This window comes from Mustela nivalis (assembly GCF_964662115.1).
Source record: "Mustela nivalis genome assembly, chromosome: 4".
NCBI classification, from domain to species: Eukaryota; Metazoa; Chordata; class Mammalia; order Carnivora; family Mustelidae; genus Mustela; species Mustela nivalis.
The window spans coordinates 97,676,535-97,698,971 of record NC_139023.1 but is presented as its reverse complement, the minus strand read 5'-3'; the positions used below and the strand labels follow the sequence as shown (position 1 = coordinate 97,698,971).

The 22,437-nt window shown below is 39.3% G+C and overlaps 1 protein-coding gene across 1 annotated transcript in view; it reads left to right on the top strand.

The window, feature by feature from the left end:
* Positions 1–22,437, top strand: part of ENPEP (glutamyl aminopeptidase) — a gene marked incomplete at its 3' end in the record, with an annotated part of 60,020 nt that overhangs the window by 5,358 nt on the left and 32,225 nt on the right. The window contains exons 2-3 of the mRNA XM_082728180.1: positions 7,416–7,557; positions 9,581–9,712. Coding sequence (XP_082584306.1) covers positions 7,416–7,557; positions 9,581–9,712 — 274 coding nt within the window. The remainder of the gene's footprint in view (positions 1–7,415; positions 7,558–9,580; positions 9,713–22,437) is intronic.

The following is a 22,437-nucleotide window of genomic DNA, read 5'->3' as shown; positions in this document are numbered from 1 at the left end:
CTTTCTTCCTTTCTTTTTTTCTTTTTCTTTTTCTTTCTTTCTTTCTTTTTTTTTTTTTTTTTTTTTTAATGATGGGACTTCTGAGAGACTTTTATGTAATATCCATTCTGAACCTCTAGAGGCTACCAAGAATCTCTGGAGTATGCAGTTTCCCAACCATACAAGACTGTGGAATCTTCCATGGTTGGGAGTTGGGCTGTCCCTCTCTTGCTCACTAGCTAGAACAGTGAGTACTTAAATATTTCTGAATGAATGTAGAGAAACATTTTCACATACAGGCTCTCCCATGATTAATGTCCTCTGGTACATGCTGGGGTATGCTACAGAGTCCCAGCCCTTTTCCCATTGAGGAGCCCAATTTCCACCAATAACCTCTCTATCTTCCCACTCAGTCAGGATGGACATTTTTTCCTTGGTTCCTTTTCTCCCCATCTCCTTTAATGGAAGAGGAATTGATAAAATCTTTTTTTTTTTTTTTAACTTTGGGAAGCAGCCTTCATATTTTAAGAACTGAGAATCACTGGAATTAAGAGGAATTATAGGAATTTATAAGAAGGACAGATGTTTTCTAGTTTGGGTTTTCTGGGCGTTTACAGCATTGCTAGGATTGAAGCCAAATTCTGATACAATAGGGGAGTTGCAAAAGGCAAAGGCAAGTAAGAACATAAAAGCAGGTAAAAAGGAAAGGCACTAAATCCAAAAAATAGAGTGAGGATAAGAAATTCGTTTGTAGAAGAGGTTTATATGAAGAGGCTAACTAAATATAACTCTGGAAAACCTATCAGGGAAAAGAAAGAAAGGATAGCCAATGGCAGGCTTGTAGGAGAAATTAACTGGTGCCTAGTTAGGTGGATGGTGAAAGAAAGAGCTAAATCCACGTGTGGGTGTATGGGAGATTCTGCAGTGATCCCGGAGAGAGAAGATGGGATCAGGTAGGACAGTGATTTCAGAGCAGTCAGAAGAGGACGCTATGGAGAAAATAGGAGGCAACATGGTCAGGATTTGCAGATTAACTGACTGTGGGAAAGGGGTGTGTTAGTTATGGACATAGAATGGCCCAGATATCGGATCTGATAGCTCACACAGTTACCTGATCCTGGAAATAGAAGAGAAGAACCAAGTTGAGGAGGGAAGATCATGAGTTTGTTGTCAGATGCCTGTCAGGCATCCAGGAAGACACGTCCGGTAGGCATTTGGATAAATAAGTCTGAAGCACAAGGTTAGGGCTTATGAGAAAGATTAGGAGTCAAGTGGTAGCACGGCAGGAGGGAAACCAGTGAGATGATCTTCTTGGTTAATGTTCACATGTAGGGATCTGTATACTCATTGGTGGATTTGAGCTTGACATTTGAGTTGTATGTCAGTTTATTCATTATATTCTCAGATTGATATGTTATCAGTTTAAGAATAGATTTTTTTTTTTTTGTCTTGTTACAACTTGTTGCTGGAAGCTTGGTAATTTCTTTTATTTTGGAAGCAAGGAAAAAAAGGAAATTTAACTTGACCTTGAACGCCTTTTATATAGAAAAAAAAAATCAACTGGAAAATAAATTTAAATAATTAAATGGTTCATTCAAACCACCACAGAAATATGCTAGAGTCTGGGGGCACCTGGGTGGCTCAGTCAGTTAAGCATCTGACTCTTGGTTTCAGCTCAGGTCATGATCTCACACTGGGCTCCCCGCTCAGTGGGGAGTCTGCTTCTCCCTTTCCCTCCCCCTCTCCCTTGTTCACACACACGTGTTTTCTTTCTCTCTCTGTCTCTGTCAAGTAAATAAATCCTTAAAAAAATACATTGGAGTCTGAATAATCTAGATGGGTTTTCGTGCATCAGTCAGCTCCCCTGCTTAATTCTGGAACCCTTTACTTATCTGCACGGACTCTTAGCAATTGTGGGTGGCTCCCCTCCATCAGATGGCCTTTGTTTAAGGTTTTCACCCAGACCTTGCCCTTTCTTTTGCTGGCTTAAGTTACTAAATTGCTGAACATAGCCCGAGAGTCTTCACTGGAAACAGTGCACCAGATGATTTATGAGGTAATCAAGTAATTCTTTTTAAAGTTGACTCAGAGTGAACTTGGTCTGTGACTTGCATCCTCACCTCCTCTTTCTCCAGCTTTCTCTAAAGTCACCTTGAATTGATGTGCTCAGAGAAGTCAGAGGGATTTTTTTTTTGTAAATTAATAAGCTACACAGAATTGTATTTTTAATGTACTGGGTTTAGTAAGTGACTTATTAACATGACATAGGGAGGCCCCAATGGAAAAATGGTTGAGCTCAGCACATTTGCCTGGGATTATAATTATTCAGGACATGCTCAGGAGTCGTTCCTGAACATGCTGTGCTCTCAGCCAGGCTTTTCCCATTACTTTGCAGCACAACGCATCCAATTCTAAAAAGAAAGACGTTTTAATCGCCAAATAAAACCTCCCCAAAGAAGTTATGTTCTAAAGTTGTTTTGCATCTCATATACTTTGTTTTAAAATTTGTAAATGTTTGGAAAACTTCAGTAACTTTGGGTGGAATTTAGGTTATAGAAATAGGGGCTTTTGAGTTATACAGGAGTTTGTGAGAAAAAAATCACAAGTTACCATTGAAAGATGTTATTATATTGCCAATGATATTTACACACTGAGTGCTTTTGTTACAGTACAGCTATTCCTGTTTAATGGATGAATTTTGGAGTCTGTTCATTGTGGAACATGCATTCACAGAAAGCATAGTTAGCCTTCTGAAGTCAAAGAAAACTGATGAGATGTATCCTAATCCTAGCATGTAAATGTGAAGGGAATTTCAAATATATTGCTAGGTGCGGTCTACCCCTTCTCACCCCCACATAACCCTGGGAAGAGGCCAGATGTACTCTGGTAACCAGGTTTGATAGATCAGGACACTAAGAATCAGTATGTTTTGTGACTGGCACAAGATCACATTTTAAAGAGCTGAAGTAGGTTTGGAATCTAGGGATTTTTACTCTAAAAAGAGGGTTTTCCCTAGGGCATCTGGGTGGCTCAGTTGGTTAAGCATCTGACTCTTGATTTCAGCTCAGATCATGATCTCTTCGGGGGATTCCAGGGCGGAACCCCACATTGGGCTTCCTGCTCAGTGGAGAGTCTGCTTCTCCCTCTGCCTCTTTGCCAACCCCCTCCCCCTGGTGTAGTATCTCTCTCAGATAAATGAATAAAATCTTTAAAAATGAAAAAAGAAGAGGGTTTTCCCCTCTTTCCCCCTCAAATCATATTGGCTCTGCACTCTTAAAAACAAACAAACAAAAACAACAGTACATATGTGATAACCCTTCTGGTTGTTGAATGGAACTTTACCTACATCAATCACTGTAATTGAGCAGGACTTGGTGTGATTAACGTTTACTGACAGGACCACCAAGATGGACCAAACCCATGACACAGACACAACACCAACACCGTTCTGTTCCATAAAGACAGTTTCCAAGATACTTTAATTTAGGGAGGCAATTTTTGTGTACAATCAAGCACAACCTCTTTTTAAAGAGCTAAGGTGAGGAACCATTGAAAGTTCTCTCTGTTGGGTACTTGGGGGTATGAACTTTAACACAGAGCAGAGACTGAAACAGAGCATTTGGAAACCTACCAGTGGCTCTTGCTTTGGAAAGTGGACTCCACTCCCTCCTCACCCTGACCCTCCACCCTCTCTCTCAACCTCTCTGACTTGTATGTATGCGCGCGCGTGCAAACACCCACACACACACACACACACTCCTATTCCCAAATTAGTTAGCTGGCTTATTTCCGAAGTGTGACTAAACTGAAACAGTCTTGCAGAGAGTGATTTTTCCTTTTCTTCTGCCTCTGGAAGAAACCAGAAGCCAGAAGAATTCAGAAGAAAAGGCAGCTGACTAAACATCAGGCTGGAGCTTGCTGGAGCTTGTCGTAAAACCTCAGTACCCTGGGAAAGCGTGCAGGTTTCTTTGTATCCTATGTGTTTGAGATTCTCTGCAGTCTGCACGGTGTTAGAAACTTAACCGACTAAGCTGTTATCATCACAAATCAGTAATGACTCTACGGAAGAATAAATTCTCGAGGCTCTTCTGGATCAGTTATCTTGAAAGAATTTCAAACTTACAGAAAAATTACCAGAATAGTACAAAGAACTCCTAGAAACATTTTACTCAGATTCACCAATTGTTAACATTTTGTCCCACTTCCTCTCGCACCCCAGGCCTCTGTCTCTTTGTCTCTTTCTCCCTTTAGAGTATTGGACACATGATTTCCCTTTACATCTGAACATTCTGTATGTATTTCTTAAGTACAGGGACATTCTCCAACGTAAGCCCGGTGCAGTTATCAGAATCACAAAATTTAACATTGATAATCATATAATTATCTAATCCACAGTTATAATCAAATATCATCAATTAACCCGAAAATGCCCTTCTGAGCTGTTTTTTCTCAGTCCAGGATCCAGCCTGGATTCAAGCATTGCACTTCAGGTTATGCCTTTTTTAGATTCCTGCAAACTGGAACAGTCCCTTAGCCTATCTTTGCCTTTCACAGCCCTGATATTTTTGAAAAGTACAGGCCAGTTATTTTGAGAATGCTCCTCAATTTTAGTTTATCTGACTTTCCTCATGATTTAAAAATGCAAGTTAAGCAGTTTTTGTCCGAAATGTCACAGAAGTGGTGCCGGGTCCTTCTCAGGAAATCCTATCAGGAGGCAGATGACGTTGGTTTGTTCTGTGATTAGTGATGCTGTCATTGATCATTTGCTTCAGATGGTGCCTGACATTTTCCCCACTGCAAAGTTACAGTTTTTCTCGTTTTAAGTAATTTTTAGAGACATTCTTTGAAACCACTCAGATACTCCTTTCTTCATCAAACTGTCACCCTCTTGTTTTGGTATCCACTAATGATTTTTCTAAAGCCACCATTCCTCCTAAAATCACTAATAGGCAATCTACTGTTTAAAAAAAAAAAAAGGAAAAAATACCCACCAGCTTTCCTTTCCTCCCCCCACCCCCCAATATACATAACAGAACAAGGATTCATGGATTCTTATTTTAGTCAGTGGGTTATAATTTTATTATTTATTTTGACATTCTAATTTCCCCAGATTTGACCTAGTCCACTCGAGCAGGCTTCTGTGTCCTTTGACTTGTTCCTATGATTCTTTGATAACTTCCTTCCTTTGGGGTAAAGCAAGATGTTCCAGGATCATCTTTGGACTTTTCCTGACTCATCACTGGAATTGGCCATTCCTCTAATGAGTCTGGTTCCTTTTAGTAGAGAGTGGTATTTAGAAATCATCATCTGGGAATTCGATGTGCTCATTTGCTACAAGCTTGTCAGTGCTGCTAGTTCTGCTCAGCAGACAGAACTAGGAAATATATGTCTCAGTTTGGATTTTTATAGCCATCTACCTATATCTACATGAAAAAATCGTTGCATTTACACCAAACCCACAATTATAATTCAATACCAAGGGTACATTCTAGTCTTTCCCTTTTACAAGGTTGTAACTCTTTCCCCATTATCTTCATTTTTTTTTTTTTCATTTGCTCAAGCCTAGAATACAGAAAAGGTTGTTTCTGAATTGCTAACTATACCACTGCAAAATACCACTTACTTGCTACAACTTAATGTTCATTTACAATGTTTTTTTTGGTAGAATTTATATATGTTAAACACACAAATCTAATGGACACAATTCAATGAATTTTGACAAATGCATACATCTTAGTTACCCACAACCCTTATAAGATATAGATGTTTTTTCAGGCATCCCAGCAAGTTCCTTCCCTCAGTCAATTGTCTCCCAAAAGTCAGCCACTTTTCTGGTTTTAATTTTTACAGATTAGGTTTCTTGGCTGAGCTTTTAGCAAGTAATTTTTATATCTAGGGAGTTTTGTTTTTTAAGAAATTCAAAAATATTTTAAGTTCTTATAGGTGGATGTTGACCTATGGCATATTATTTCCCAGATAAATTAATGTCTATAATACATTCTTGAACCAAAATGAAATACAGACGCTTACCATGGCCCCTGCTGACCAGCTAAACTCTCCTGTGGCCCCAGTCCCTCTGGTTCACTGGACTTCAGCCACGCTGGACACCTTTCAGGTCTTCAACCATATTTTCTTTTCCATTCTAGCAACTGGGCCTTTGCTGTTCTCTGTTAGAATACATTTTTCTTATGCTTACCCTGTATGTTTTTTTTCTTATCATTCAAATCTCAGCAAAGCATTACCTACTCCTAGAGATTGTGCCTGAATCTTTTACCTAATGGTGCTCACAATTTTTCCTAGGTTCTTCTCTGTCGCTTCCCCTGTTTTATTATCCATATATCTCTCATCACTCTCCTGAAGTGTTTATTTAGTCTTTGTTATTTCTTCAGCCCCTAAGGTAATGCCTGGCAAATGTGTTTGTGTGTGTGGTGTTAGGGCGGGGGAGGGGTATGGGAGGAAAGGTTTCAGTAAGAATTGGACTAAGGAAAGATCTAATGATTTAGCTCGGTATTCTTTTTCATATACTCGAAGGACAAAATATTTTCCTCATTCAGATTGTTAATGAACATGTTAACATTGCTTTCTTTGTTTGCTGTTGCAAACACCTTCTTTCTTCCCTAATTTTTACTTTGCTTACTCTTCTAATGAGCAGATAGACAACAGCTTACAGTGATATAACCACGTGTAAAAATATATGTTCTTTTATTTTTCTGAGCAGTTACTCAGAAAAGAATATTTCCACTTTGAAATGTTGGAAACATTAAACATCAACATGTTAATTTACATGGGCGTTTGTCTAGTTAGAGCCATTAAAAAAAAAATGCTATCTCTTTTCAAAAGCAGGTTTTTAGTCTGGCCAAAGGTTGTTACACCTGGGAGATTACTCAGAGCTTTTCGTTTGCATGGAAATGAAATTGGAATTTGTCGCTGGTGCAACATAAATAAGAAAGAATGTGTCATGAGGGACAAGAGCTGGAGATTCTGGAAGACACTCCTCTGCTCTGTGACAGGACACAGCTGTTCCCTCTCACAAGGACAATTAGAAACAAGTCCTTGAGTTTGGCTTTGCATTTATCTACTTGTTGCTCAATGGCTTTCGGGTGGAAAGAGTGATAGCTCCTAATTGGACTTATTTTTGTTTATCTACGTTTCACAGATTTTTAATTATGGCACCAAAATAGTAAATGAGTCATACAAAAGATTGCAAGCAGTTTCCAGACATTCATTTCTTTGTTAACCTGAAAATTCCAAAAAGACCATGACAACTATTTGATTGTTTTCTGGATGGAAGGTCATTTTAAGAAATGCAGTATAATCACATAGTGGTTATAATTATATGCAGTTGTAATCACACAGTTGACTTTTTGTATAGGAATAGAAACACAGGGGCTGTCAGAAGAGGTGACATGTATTTTGTTTGTGTGTTTGTTTCTAAGGAGCATAGCGGCCACTGATCACGAACCAACAGATGCCAGAAAATCCTTCCCTTGTTTTGATGAGCCCAACAAAAAGGCAACTTACACAATATCCATCATCCACCCCAAAGAATATCAGGCAGTTTCAAATATGCCAGTGGAGGTAAGCCCTTTATATATTTTTTTGTTCATGCAGATTGTCTATTTATAGTATCAGGTAAGTTATTTTCTTTTGCTATGAGAGAACCCACTGAATTCTAAAATTAAATGTGCTCTCACAGTTCATGTAGAGGCCTGAAAACGCACTTTGGCAATCTCCCTTCTTTGATTTCTAAAAATCTTTAACCTCGCATATCATAGGTCAAAAAGCCATGGTTGGGCTCCAAACAAGAATAAATATAGTAGACACTCCTCAGATGGGCTGTGCTTAACTGAATGAATCCCCTAGTTCTGACAGACTAATAACCAACTCAATGAATGAGAGGCTTTAAAATATTCCTGGACCTGGTCATTCTTCCTGCTTTTCATTTGAATATAAGCCCAGTGTTTAAGATAGAGCTACTGCAAAAACCTATTGGAGGACAGAATCCAAGTCCAGGACAACCCATGCCCATAGATTTTCTAGTAAATGAGTACTGCTCATGAAATGTTAACAAAAAATAGGGTCCAGCAATTTCTGTCTATATAATTGCTGTCATAAGGCTTTTTCTCCTATTACCCTCAATCACAGAATGAGTAATGCAGCCAACTGAAGCGTCTTTACCTAAAGATAGGGTTATTGTACCTTATATCTATAATAAATGCACATATATTGACATGTAAAAAGGTTGGGCTCATCTTTAGATACAATGTCATCTACCTAATACCAGAAAAACACTTTGCCTAAGTTGTATCTCCCGTCTTTCTGATCTGCTGTCTGAAATGTCATCATTGACATTAATCCCTTTTAATGGTAAATATTCCTCCAAAAAGCAAGAACCAAATAAAGCAAACCAAAGCTTTGAGAGGGTTAAAAAGTAAATCATTGGCAGCTATCTGCACCTCCCAATGTGCATTCGTTTATCAGTTTGTTTTCTTCTGGTGTTGGTCACCCAACCCATTGAGTTTTGACTGGAGAAGAAAGAGGAGAGGATAAACTTCAAGTCTGACCCACTAATCTAGAAGACTGGGTCAGGGTAAAAGGCCCTTTGAATGTTCCATCTGGAAGGAGGAGGGCGGAGGGGAGGAGAGAGGATGCAAACCTTCCCAGCCTCTGCTTTAGACCTCCCAGATGACCTTTGCATTTCGCAGAGTGTATTTCCTCCCCCATCACTCATTCCAGACAGTAGTCCTGGTAGAAGGAGAATATTCTAGGTCATTAGGAGATCAAAATTGACACTGCTAGTTCTTACTGTAGAGTAACTTTGCTGACGCTTGCACGCTTCTCTCCCAGCACTTGCCCTCACAGGATTACTTGTCAAAGAGCACTGATTCTAGTCCAGCCTTCCTCACGTAATTCCCCAAGAAGGCTTCCCAGCTTCCCCCAGTGGGGACTTATTATGTGGCTGCAGGGCCCACGGAAGTATTGAAACAATGGTAGCAGGAGTTGGGCAAGTATCCATGGATAGAGTTGGACTGGTGATTGGCGGCAAGGAAGGCAGTGCTGGCATGGACAGCAAACTGGACAGGTGGAATCAGTAGTGACATCAAGGAATGAAATCCTTCTCTCTGTCCGTGGTAACCAAGGCGGTGACTTTAGTGATGATGATACCTTGGGTCTTTGATGGAGATCCCAGTGATGGAAAAGAGAACCCACCATCCTGCTGGCACAGTGACTGCCCTCCCTTGCTCCCTGGGAGCATGAGCCTTTTCTTCATTGATGGAGCTGGTCTCCCCTCAAATTTTGGTCAGGATTATGGTCAGGATCATGTATTAATGCAGAAAGACAAACTCCTGCATCACAGTCAAAGTTCTGTACTTCCTTGGGAAACCTCATATAGCACATAGCCGAATCACTCTTTCACAGGACTAAAAATAAATGCCTTTTCCTTCGGTCTTTTTCTTTTATCACCATTCAGGAGTAAGAAGAAATGTTATCCCTAAGCTCTGACAGACAGACTGAAAAGCCAGATTTGGAGAAATAATTTGTTTGTTGAGTACGTGATTGATCTTTTGATCAACAAAAGGTGATCTTTTGTTTTCAATAGAAAGAAGAGTCGATGGACGATAGATGGACTAGAACAACTTTCAGGAAGTCCGTCCCTATGAGCACTTACCTGGTGTGCTTTGCTGTACATCAGTTTGACCGTGTTGAGAGACTGTCAAAGCGGGGAATACCTGTGAGTCCCATTATACTTTTTAAGATTTCCTACCTATGCATTTGTGGTTAATTGTCTGGTTTTTGAACAGTTTTTCTCCTCACATAACAGACGGGGAAAGCCCATTAGTTCTTGGGATCCATGAGCCTGATGATAGATACACTGAATAATCCAGAACATTGTAAGCCAAAAGGACATGTGTGAAAAGTAAACAAACATGACCAGCATAGGAATGACTAGTTTGAGATTATTTTGAAAAGAAAATTCACTATTAAAAACAAAGCAAGCTCCCAAGTACATCAGCACAAATATATTAAATTATTTGAGTGTGCCCAATTTAGTGAAGTGGTTGAGTATGTGTGTTTGGGTGGGTCATGGTTGGAGACCAGTGAGGCAAGAGGAGACTGTAGGAAGATGAGTACCCTTCAGAGTCTGTAATGCTATTCCTACATGTAATTCAAAATAAGACAACAACAAATTGTCAAAAAATATTTTTTAAAGTGTTAGAGATAAAAAAGCTTTTTAAAATCAAGATGACCAGGATGCCTGGGTGGCTCAGTTGGTTAAGTGTCTGCCTTCAACTCGGGTCCTGATCTCAGGGTCCTGGAATTGAGCCCCACATAGCAGGGAGTCTGCTTCTCCCTCTGCCCCTTCTCCACTTGCTCCTCCACCCCACTTGTGCTCTCTGGCATGTGCACATGTGCTCTCTCTCTCTCAAAAAATAAATAAAATCTTGGGGCACCTGAGTGGCTTAGTGGGTTAGTGGCTCAGTGGGTTAAAGCCTCTGCCTTCGGCTCAGGTCATGATCCCAGGGTCCTGGGATCGAGTCCCGCATCGGGCTCTCTGCTCAGCAGGGATCCTGCTTTCTTCTCTCTCTCTGCCTGCCTCTCTGCCTACTTGTGACCTCTCTCTCTCTCTCTGTGAAATAAATAAAAAATCTTCAAAAAAATTTTATAAATAAATAAATAAATGAAATCTTGAAAATAAAATAAAATAAAATAAATTAAGATGACCAATTCAATAATTTTCTTTTGAAAATGCAAATACTTTTACCTAATTAGTCTTCTCATTTTGGAGTCTCCTATTTTGCTTCTGCCCTAAACACTTGCTCAATCTGTCTTTTGGTTAGTTCACCTCTGTGCAACATACTACATATATAAAACCTTATACTCTTAGCAATATAACTTTTTAAGGAAAAAAACATAATCATTCCTATTTTACAGATGAGAGAAGTGAAATTTAATATGTTTAAGTAATTTGCTCAAAATCACCCACGTGGCAAGTGGTGGAGACTCCAAATCTTTCCAAATATCGTGCCCTGCTATACCTTCTGAAATATGATATTCTAAAAATATGTTTACCTCTTTACCAATCACTCCAAGGAAGGGATGAAACTACCTCCCACGGGAATTTACCTTAAGGTTAAGCAGTAGAAGTCAATTGTGATTGCCAGCATGCTGTCTATAGTGTGTCCAGATTGTAGCAAATGGGGGAATGTCCTGAGACCTTCTCAAAGGCACTGTGTATCAGTCATCCCTTACCACATGCATTGCTTTGATGTGACCTTCAGTCGTGGTAAAGAGCGCTGTTGGAAGCTAATAGATAATATTAGGTGTAAAACAGAAATGCCACTGGAAAAACGAAATGGTTTTTCTGTGCTGTGCACATCACCGCTGGTGCTCTTCCCGTAGAGGGGAAAGCATTAGTCCAGCTTCTTTTCTCTTCTGTCTCACAGCAGTCATAGAATTTTTGACTGGAGGTGCTTTCTTCATCCCCTGCAGTTGAGTTGCACGAATGTCTTTCATTGTGTGCAAGTGTTTTCACAACAATTTTTAAACATGATGATTATGTTTGGGGCAAGTTTTTAAATTTTGGGTAGAAATGTCAAGGCAAAGCAAAAAGCTTAAACAATTCATTAGTGATGACGTAATTTCCTAAATGAAGACCATGCAACCAAGCAATCAGCAAAATGTCAGGCTTCTTGGTATTATTTCCCACAGTGACAGTATGTTTGCATTTCCAGTGTGACTCTATCACCTGGTCCTCTGACCAAGGACACTTATCTGTAAGGTGGTGACACTGACTGATTGAGTCATTAGAGCCTGGACTATCTAGTGATGGATTTTATATAGAGGATTCGGATGATATATGGAAAATATAATTTGGCAGAAGATCCCAATGGCCTTGAAGTGGTAAATATTTCTTAAATATCAGAGCTGAGCATATAACATTTGGTCGTAAATTTGGTGACGTTTTCGCCATCTGGGTGGGAAATGAATATTGTCATAATACATTGCTTTCTGGTCACCTATTTGGTAAGAGAGGAACAGAAAGCCATAATCTCCTTGGACACTTCCAAGAGACTCTGGGTCAGAAGAAAGCAGTGAAAGTGAGCATGGAGCTTAGCAAAGTGGGTGCTTTTCCTCCCACCCTGTCTACAGAAGACATGCAACCAGATTTTGCCCTCCTGCAAAACCTGGTAGGCTGTTTTCTACAAAAGGTGAACAGAACCTTGTAAGAAATCTTAAGACATCTAGTGTGAATGTCAGCTTGTGGTAAATTTTACCTCATTGGCATTTGAGAAGGTCCCCGCCTGGCTTTTCCTACCCACTCCCTCTAAATTGAAATCTAACAGCATGCAAGCACAAATGCCCCAGTGCAGTTTCCCACTCCAGAAAGAATTACCAGGAAACCAAACTACGTAAGTCTACCTAAATGTGACAGCGGCGGGAACGCAAACCAACTCTGCTGCGTTCTTAGAGCTGAACAGACAACTTCAGATCAACAGGTGTATGAGGAAACATAAAAGAGAAAACCCAAGACAAATAAACGGAAAAACACAGTGGGGGCAAATAGTAATAACTGGGGAAAGTAAAGAGAATCCCTCCCCCCCCAAAAAACTGTAAAAAATGAAACTTTCTCACACATACAGTCTTCAATTATCGCTCTTGGAGATTCAGGAAGGTATGATCACCATAAAATAGAACAGAAAGCTGTGAGAAAACAATGAGAAATCAGTAGCCAGAGTTTAGATACATGATTTCCAAAGCATAACCTACCTGGCCCTGACCCTCAGGAACATGTTACCAATTATCAGTTGACCTGTGCCTTGAGTTCTGCCCATTGCTTTATATTTTTATCAAGTCCGTGGAAATTTTGTTTAAAGTCCTAATGTGTCTTGTGGGTTTTTCATTTTTACATTGCACCTGTCATTCCTGTATATGGGGGTACATCAGATCTTCAGGTTACTGTAGCATCTTGACCCAAAGTCCCTGTGCTTCTATTTCAGTTAAAACAAACAAACAAACAAACAAACAAACTAGGTAGTTTTTGGGTAATACAATGCTTTTAGTAGAAATTTAATAAGCCCAAAGGCCATTCTTTTTTTTTTTTTTTTTTTTTTAGAGATTTTACTTATTTATTTGAAAGAGAAAGAGAGCGAGAGCTGCACAGTAGGGGAAAGGACAAGAGAGGGAGAGGGACAAGCAGACTCATCACCCAGTGGGGTGTCTATGTGGGGCTTGATCCCAGGACCCTGAGATCAAGGCCTGAGCCAGAGTCAGACACTTAACCAAATGCGCCACTGAGGTACCCCCAAAGACCATTAATATCCACTTTACTTCTGACAGTATTATTCTGGTACAGCAATCATTTGCTATTCATAATCAGATTATACTGTGTGATCAAGAATCAGTAGTACCCTGATTAAATTCTCTTGGAGGTGTTCGCCATTCTAGCAGTAATTCCTTTATATCAGCAAACAAGAATCCAGACCTATGTTCTTCTTGTTTACTGGAGACTGCATTGTTTTTATTAGTAGTTGAACCATTCAGTATTCTTAAAATGTCCTTGTTCCTCATGAGAAAAAATCAGATCAGAGAACTGATCCCAAAATATTGTTAAGAAGAAAGGTAACTTAAAAAAAAGAAGAAGAAGAAAAAGGTAACTGAGTTTGGAAGGTAGCTCCAAAGACTTTTAACTCTGTACATTTCTTTTTTTTTTTAAATATTATTTGCATTACATTTTGATTCAGTCCAAAAAAACCCAGAATAACTTGAAGGGTTACTCCAAGTAATTTAGCAACAACTGAGGCCAACCCTTGATGGAAAGAGATTTTAAACTCTGTTGGTAAGAAAACTTCTGAGGCCTTTTTCAGGTTTAGTTGATTGTTTAAGGGTTTTAAAGTAAATAAAGTCTTTAGGTATTTATCCAAAGAAAATGAAAACACAAACTCAAAAAGATATATGTGGTCCTATGTTCATTCCAGTATTATTGACAGCAGCCAAGATACGGAAACAACTTAAGTGTCCATTAATGGACAAATGGATAATTACACACACACATACACACACACAGAGGAATATTATTCTGCGATTAATGAATGAAATCTTGCCATTTGTGACAACATAAGTGCATCTTCAGTGCTAAGTGAAGTAAGTCAGAAAGAGAAAGACAAATACAGTGTGATTTCACTTACATGTGGAAGCTAAAAAACAAACAAAACAAAAATAAAAATAAACTGAAAAAATAGGCTCATAGATACAGAGAACATGTTGGTGGTTGCCAGAGGCAGGGGGGTGGAAGGTGGGTATAATGGGTGAAGGGGGTCAGAAGGTACAAACTCCCATTTATAAAATAAATAAGTTATGGGAATGAAAAAATAAAATAAATGAAATCATTGAATTCTATTTAGAAAAACAAAACTTAAAAAAAAAAACATGTTCAGTACAAAATGTGGAGATTATATGACTTTTTCACTTAAGTGAATTAACTCCTAAATTATCAACAAAATGCGCTGTATTATTTTTATAGGAGTCAAATTATGGGAAACAATGTCCTTGATAAAAATGTCATTAACCTGACAGGTTAGTTCAGAGTTTTCCACTGGGCTATATTGCATTCCATTTTCAAATCCAGAACAACATGGATTATGAATGTGTGAATGTATTTTTAAATTTTAAAAATTATGGGTTAAATACACATACATTATTGAAAATTTGGACCAAAATAGTGGATAGAGGGATGCCTGGGTGGCTCATTGGGTTCAGCCGCTGCCTTCGGCTCAGGTCATGATCTCAGGGTCCTGTAATCGAGTCCCGCATCGGGCTCTCTGCTCAGCAGGGAGCCTGCTTCCCTCTCTCTCTCTCTCTGCCTGCCTCTCTGTCTGTCAAATGAACAAATAAAATCTTAAAAAAAAAAAAAAGTGGATAGAAAACAAGGAAAATCACCCATGTTACCGTGTATAAAATCATTTTAAGTTATTAGCTTTAAGAAGTACATTTGACCTATGACTTTAGTAACTTAGCCAGAATTTTTAGTTTTGCGCTAATCTTCCAGGAATCAAATTAAAAACAAGTTACATGGTAAGGGCGATCCTGTTCCTGAGAAACAGTAAGTTCTAATTAGGTCTTGGATTTCTTTGGGCATTTGACCTCTGTCTTTTGTAAAGAAGCATATGCAAAAAGTTACCTTTCTGGAGATTATTTCAACTCTAGTCTCTCCTTGGCTTTCATGAATGAGGGAAGAAGTTGAGGGGGACTGCTCACTAAGGGAGTGCTAGTTTTACCCATTATTTAGGTTTATACTATAACCATATTGATTTGATTAACTCAGTAAGAGAGATTATAGTGTGCCTGCTTCCAGAAAGTTACAGGATCATTCCTGAATAGTTGCACTGGAATTACACATTTGAGTGAATCCTTCCTACTTGTCTGTACCTTCTTACTTCCTTCTGGCTAAGTCCATTATTTGTCTGGATTGGAAAGATTGGTTAAGGGCAGGAAACAGGGGTATGGTGTTTGTTTTAATAAGCTTTATATTTTAGAGAAGTTTTAGGAGTTTTTTTGCCAGGGATTTTCATTTATGCATTCCCTCACATGGAAATAGTCATTAGAAATAAGTTTCATTGTTTTATACTCAGATATGTTTTTAAATTTCTTATCTTTAGGTAATTTTAGAATTAGGGATTGCAAAGATACAACAGAGTCCCTATGCCACTTTCACTCAGTTTATGCCACAGCTAACATCTCACAAAACCATTTATCATCCATTCATCAAAACTAAGAAATTAGGTTTGTGCAAAACTATGAACTAGGCTATAGACTTTCTTTGAATTTCACCAGTTTTCCCACTAATTGCTTTTTTTGTTCCAGGGTCTAATAGATGATACCACATTGTGCTTAGTCATGATGTCTCCTTAATTTTGTCCAGTCTATGGCATTTTCTCAGTCCTTCCACATTTTTAATGATCTGAATACTTTTGAAGGTCAGATATTTTGTACAATGTCCCTCAAGTTGAGTTTGTCTGATGTTTTCTCATGATTTGCGTGGGATTTCGGATTTGAAGGAAAAATAACACAGAGCTAAGGTACCCTTTTCATTAGATCACGTCAGGGGGTAGGTGCTATGAACACAACTTAGTACTGGCAAGGCTAATTTTGATCACTTGGTTAAGGTGATGTCTGCTAGGCTTCTATAGTATACATTACTATTTTTCTTTTCTGTATTCTATCTCTTATAAGTGATCACTAAGTACAGCCCATTCCCAAGAGGAAAGGGATTAAGCCCCACTTCCTGAAGGAACGACTATCAGAAAATTTATGGAGATACATTTTAGCCTTAGTAATGAATAAATATTTACAGGGCGAGATAACTAAAGGTTATATACCTATCGTATTTCTCCTTAAACTTTGACCACTAATTTTCTTATTCATCAGTGGATCTTGCCCACCTCTATTCTTGTTACATTCTAATGACAATTTTCTACTGCCCCAGAGCTATTTTTGATGTAGGTTTACCTTATTATTTAAAAGGACATTTTTGCTATGGTTTTGTGAAGCTTTCAGAATGACTTTAATCTTAATATGTTTTTATGAGCTTTTTAAAAAGAATTCATTTCTCTACTGGAAGGGCTATTCTAATTTCATGGCTCTTAATCTTCCCCAAAAGAATGTATTCATTTCAGGAAGCCATAGAGGATCGATAATGATTCGTATTCTTGATTTAAATTTGCAAAAGTGTAAATATAATATGAATTAAAAGTACTATAAAAGTCTATGAGGTGAGTTAGACGTTTTAAAATTTGGTTTTTGTCCTAAAAAAAAAAAAATTATACTGCACTAATGATTATCATAAAGCCTCAAACAACTTCAGTTTTGACTCAAATGAAAAGTAAGCTTCTCACAAACCCTTGGGGGAACCCAGGTGAAGGTGCTAGGTTGTTTCTCAAACAGCACCTCCCAGCAGCTGAGTTCCAAACCCAGAGTTCTGGCCACTCTTGAACCTGCAAAGCCAAGGCAGAAAAATAGTCTTTAGTCCCCCACCCCTGGAGCCACGGTTTTGCATATTTATGATGATTTTTCTGTGGGGAATGGGCAAGCTCAAACTTAGGAAGAATAGACCACATTGCTGGGATCAGGCAGCCTCAAACAAAACTTGAAAAACCCTCGGTGTACCACCCCTGCTTTCTGTCAAGTATCCCTCCGCCACAACGCTGCCCGCCGCCGGAAGAACATGCGGAGGAATACAGGCTTCGCGATTCAACACACGGGTGGCATATCTAAGTACCACCAGCCCTGTACCTGTAGGGCGCGTTTCTGGACTAATAAACGAAGTGGAATTATTTTCTCTTGCTCAGCCTGGCTACGCAGGCAATGGTAACGAAACAACCAGTCAGATTATTTTGGTAGCCTTTTTGAGCCCTGGCCGTGTGCACGGGGAGGAAGTTAAGGCCGGATGGGAACCGAAGATGCTAAGATACCTGTGGTTCAGTTGCCATGTGAAACAGGTGGTCACTGCTGTCCAGTGTCACCCAAGTGGGTTTTCGGGTCTTTGCTGGTCATATCATCTCTTACAATGCCAAAGATCTCTCCCTGTGTTTAGAGGCCCTGTGGAGATCCTGGGCCTTATATAGCGGTGTCCCTACCTGGAGCAGTTCAGGTAAGACTATAAAACCTCAAGAGGTGAACAGGTGTTAAACCTGCGAAATGATCGACGGCGGAAAGCCAGGCCGTTGCCGATTGGTCAAGTATATTTAATAGGTAAAATATAAATAATAGAGATGGTGCTATGAATTATGCTGGGACAAGAGATGTACACAGATAAGCAATAGACATATTCCTTGTCCATTCCTGGGCAAACCTGGATGGAGCAGTCCACAAGGACAGTAGGACGTGGAGCGGGGGCACAGCTGACCTATCGCGCTCTCAGGCGGCTGTGGGAACCCTGCAGGCATTGGCTTGGCTTCTGACCAGGGCGGTGGTGATAGTGGTGGCTGGCAGTCTGTTCAGGCCGATGCCTCTCTGTTCATAGGGACTTTCTGTGTTCAGGGCCTTCACCTCTGACCCTGATGCGTCCTTCCACAGTCTTGACTCCTTAGCCTCACTACCTTTCTCCTGGTGCAGGTAATTCTAGCATAGTTTTTTGAGGGAGAGATGGGCCTCCCTCTGTTCTCTTTCCAGTCTATTGTTACAGCATAAATTCTGCAGGTTGCTTTTTTTCTTGGCCCTCTGCTTTTAAATCCCAAAGCACTTCTAACCAGTCTTTGGCAAATCTAAAGGTTTTGGCTTTCAAATTTATTGTGTGGGCAGGAAAAGCCTATTTTGGCAGTCAAACACTTTTACTTTTTTCCCCCTGGTATCATCCTAATGTCCCTACTGGTAATGGGGTTATCACTCACCTACAAGGAAGGGCAGACAAAGAAAATTACAGAAATTAATCATTCAATATCTTATCAGCAGTGATACCAGTGTTCTCAATGGGATGCATAAAACTCTTAACATGTCAAGCCCTACTTTATGCACTAGCTTATTTAATGCTCCTTGTCACTCCGTGAGCCAGGGGCTGAGGTGAATTCGAATTTGCAGCCAGGGAAAGGCAGTTTTCACTCTTAGAGGAGGGAGAGGAGACAGGATGATACAGTAAAAACCCAACTTTGGACTGAAGACTACTATCAGTTTTGCCTTAGTCTTCATGTTTCTCATGTACACAATGAGGAAGTTTATTTTTAAAACCCTTCAAGCTCTAAAATATGAAATAGAGGTATACAGTTCTTACCTAAAACTGGATGGCTAGGGGCACCTTGTGGCTCAGTTGGACAGTAGGCAGAGAGGCAGGCAGAGTAACAGGTAGAAGCAGGCTCCCTGCTGAGCAGAGAGCCTGATGCAGGGCTCAATCCCAGGACCCTGAGATCATGACCTGAGCTGAAGGCAGAGGCTTAACCCACTGAGCCATCCAGGCATCCCAACTATTGCATATTCTTGAGTACCCACAGCAGCATCTGGGGCAACACCTTACAATCAGAGAGTCATTATTTACAAAAATAGGCATATTCTTGTAGTGAGATGATGATAAAAAGATGATTAAAAAACTACTATTTGTTCAGGTCAAACAAGACTGCCAAATTAGTGTGCTCTGAACATATAAAAAGCTTTTTATTTTCAGAACTCTTTGGACTTTCTAATTGTGGAAACTAGAATAGTGGAACTTAACAGTGAGGCAAAAGATTATATCGTATTACTGTGAATATGCCAGATTCGTAGAATTGATGTGTAGAGTAAGACTTTGCACAGAATGCGTTTATCACATTACCTGAAAATTTTAAATGCTCAGTAGGACTAATGATTAATCATAATGATGACACATAAAGGAAGTGACCACAACCAGTCAGGTTCCTAATTTTCGTGGACAGAAATTCCATCTCTCAAATTCCTGAAATTGCTTGAGTGAAAGGGACAATATGAAGAACTGTGGAAGTCTTCTTTACAGGCAGTTCCCATATGATAATAGAAAAGTAACAACAATAATGATGATGATAAAGTATATAGATATATCACACCTCCCAAAGGAATAATCAGCTGAGTATATACATTGGAAAGTGTAGACCTGAGATCTGACACCAGCTCCATAGATTCTGTGTTATAAGATATGACTAGTAGTATCCAACAGTGGTATATCTAGGTAATTTGATTTACTTAGGAAACATATTATCTCTAAAAACCAAATATAGGTTTTTGAAGGCTTACAAACTTGATACTTCTATATAGGATTATAAAGCTTAAATGTAAACTTCGTATTTGACCTTTAACAGAACCCTTGAATAATAAAGGATGTATGTCTCTTTTAGAAGGCAGGAAGAAGAAAGAGTGTATGTGCATATCTCTCTCCTCACTCCATGCTGTTTCAATATTGCCAGTCATAGGCTTTAAAAAGTCATCTTATATGTTTATAAAAAATAAAAAATTAAAAAAAAATAAAACCCAAAATTAAAAAAAAATAAATACATACCTGCAAATTAAAAAAAAAAAAAGTCATCTTAGTGCAACAAGCTTGTAAACTCGAAAAATGACAATTATTACAAAGTGATGACAATTCAGGGGTAGTTTCCTAAGCTTTGTCATGGACAAAGGCACTGTGGCTTAGCCGATGATGAAGTCTAGCTAACTTTACTAAAGCCCACAGAAAGAAGAGGAAGATGCGGATGGACCATCCGCTGAAGATGAGGTCAGAGAGTAGGAAACACGTAGCAGAGGAGGAGTTCTGGCAGCTGCAGAGGATGCTTAAATCACCAAATCTGAACATCAGAGTTGATCTGCTATTAAATGGATGCCACGTAAAGGATTTTGAAGCTTCAGAGAGCGCACGGTATTAAGCATGTTGGTAGAGTCTTTAGAGTAAGAATGTTTGTTACATATGGCAGATAGGACACACACTAGATAAACTTCTTCTGATTATGTTACAAGATTAATGACTGAATTTATATATTCTTGAGTGCTTAGCTCAGTGAATCAGAGCAATAGTCAGAAAATATGATTGATGACCCTTCAAAATAAAGGTCACAGATCACAGGTGATCTTCAGACTGGCCAGACTGTAAAGACAGAACATACTTTCATGCTGGCGTTTCTCAGAAACAAAAGAGGAAGGGGCTACTTTCATTCTGATTGAATTTACATTAACATCAATCCAACCACAGAAATATGGAGAGTGAGAAAAACCAGATTATGTTGTCTCAGAAGCATTCTGTGTGAAAGGAGCCAATCCACTAGCATGGGAAAGAAGATTCGGCACAAAGAACAGAGCCTTTCTCCTTCCAGATGTTCATCTGGGGTTCCTACTCTTACCTCTTCCTTCTCTTCACTCACAGCAGTGAGTCTAGGGACTCATTGTTATTACTTCTTCCTCTTTCTCCTTCTTTCTCAACCCTTTGATTCTCCAAACATTATGTGTGGCACAAAAGTAAGTAAGTGGATAACAGTGGAGTAGGTCAAAAGGAACTAACCTGCCTCAAGTTTCTCAATGGTAGAGAACAGATGTGATAGAAATTCCAAGGGGATTGTTACATTCTAATTCACAGATAAAAGTTTCTGAGAATCTCAGTGTGTGTTGCGGCTGTCCTGGTTGAACACAATGGTCTTGATTTCATAGGGGGCAATTACCTTTGCTCCATACAGTGGTCACAAACTGGATCTTTAGTTTCACTCAACTTCTTGGAAAATTCAAGTCACTGTTCATAAAGAGAATGAGAATAGTGAGAGAATGTATCACCTATCCCGGTAACTGAAAAAACCAAAACCAAACCCAAACCCAAGACAAAGCTCAAAGACTGTTGGGATGGTAGTTGAGTGAGTTGTGTTGCTTTTGGAGATGAAGATGAACACATCTTTACTTTTGCAATTAAAGAAAGAATGTCAGCTACCCAGTGGATGTGGGAACAGTGAACTAGCTCTGGTAATTTCAGGGATGCTCTTTCAGTAGTTGGCCTTTAAATTCTTGGATCTTTCTGCTGTTTTTCACATCTAAGAAAAGATGGTTCAAGATGTGTGCCTTAGAGAACACCAAAACTAGCAATGCTTTTGGAATAATACAGGAAGAAAGTAGGCATAATTTCTTTCCTCTTTTCCTTTTTTAAATGATGAGTCATGTGTCTCAGGTAGATGGGCTTGTGTTTACCAAATAAGCATATTTTGCTTTACTTGAGGGTTTTGAATCAGGTCTTAAGTTCAACAAGTATGCTTCCTTTGAATTCCTCATAAACTTTTTTTTAGGATTTTATTACTTTGAGAGACAGAGAGAGTGATCGAGAGCATGAATGGGGGGAAAGGGAGAAGCAGGCTCTATCCCAGGATCCTGGGATCATGACCTGAGCCCAAAGAAGATGCCTAACTGACTGAGTCACCCAGGTGCCCTCTCACAAATTTTTTGTTTTTTAAAGACTTCTTTTTCAACCATTGTGTTGTATTGATTTACTTGTCTATTCTTTTGCTAACATTGCATTGTCTTGATTAGTGTAGCTTTATAGTAAGTCTTTAAGTCAGGTAGTATCAGTCCTCCAACTTTGTTTGTTTGTTTGTTTGTTTTTAAGATTTTATTTATTTATTTGTCAGAGAGAGAGCGAGCGAGAGCGAGCACAGGCAGACAGAGTGGAAGGCAGAGTCAGAGAGAGAAGCAGGCTCCCTGCGGAGCAAGGAGCCCAATGTGGGACTTGATCCCAGGACACCGGATCATGACCTGAGCCGAAGGCAGCTGCTTAACCCACTGAGCCACCCAGGCGTCCCCAGTCATGTGTATCTTTTTTTTTTTTTTTTAATTTTTTATTTTTTATAAACATATATTTTTATCCCCATGGGTACAGGTCTGTGAATCACCAGGTTTACACACTTCACTTTGTTTTTTTCCTTCAATATCATGTTGGCTATGCTGGGTCATATATGCTGAAACCAGGGGACAAAAAGTCTATACTTTATAAAT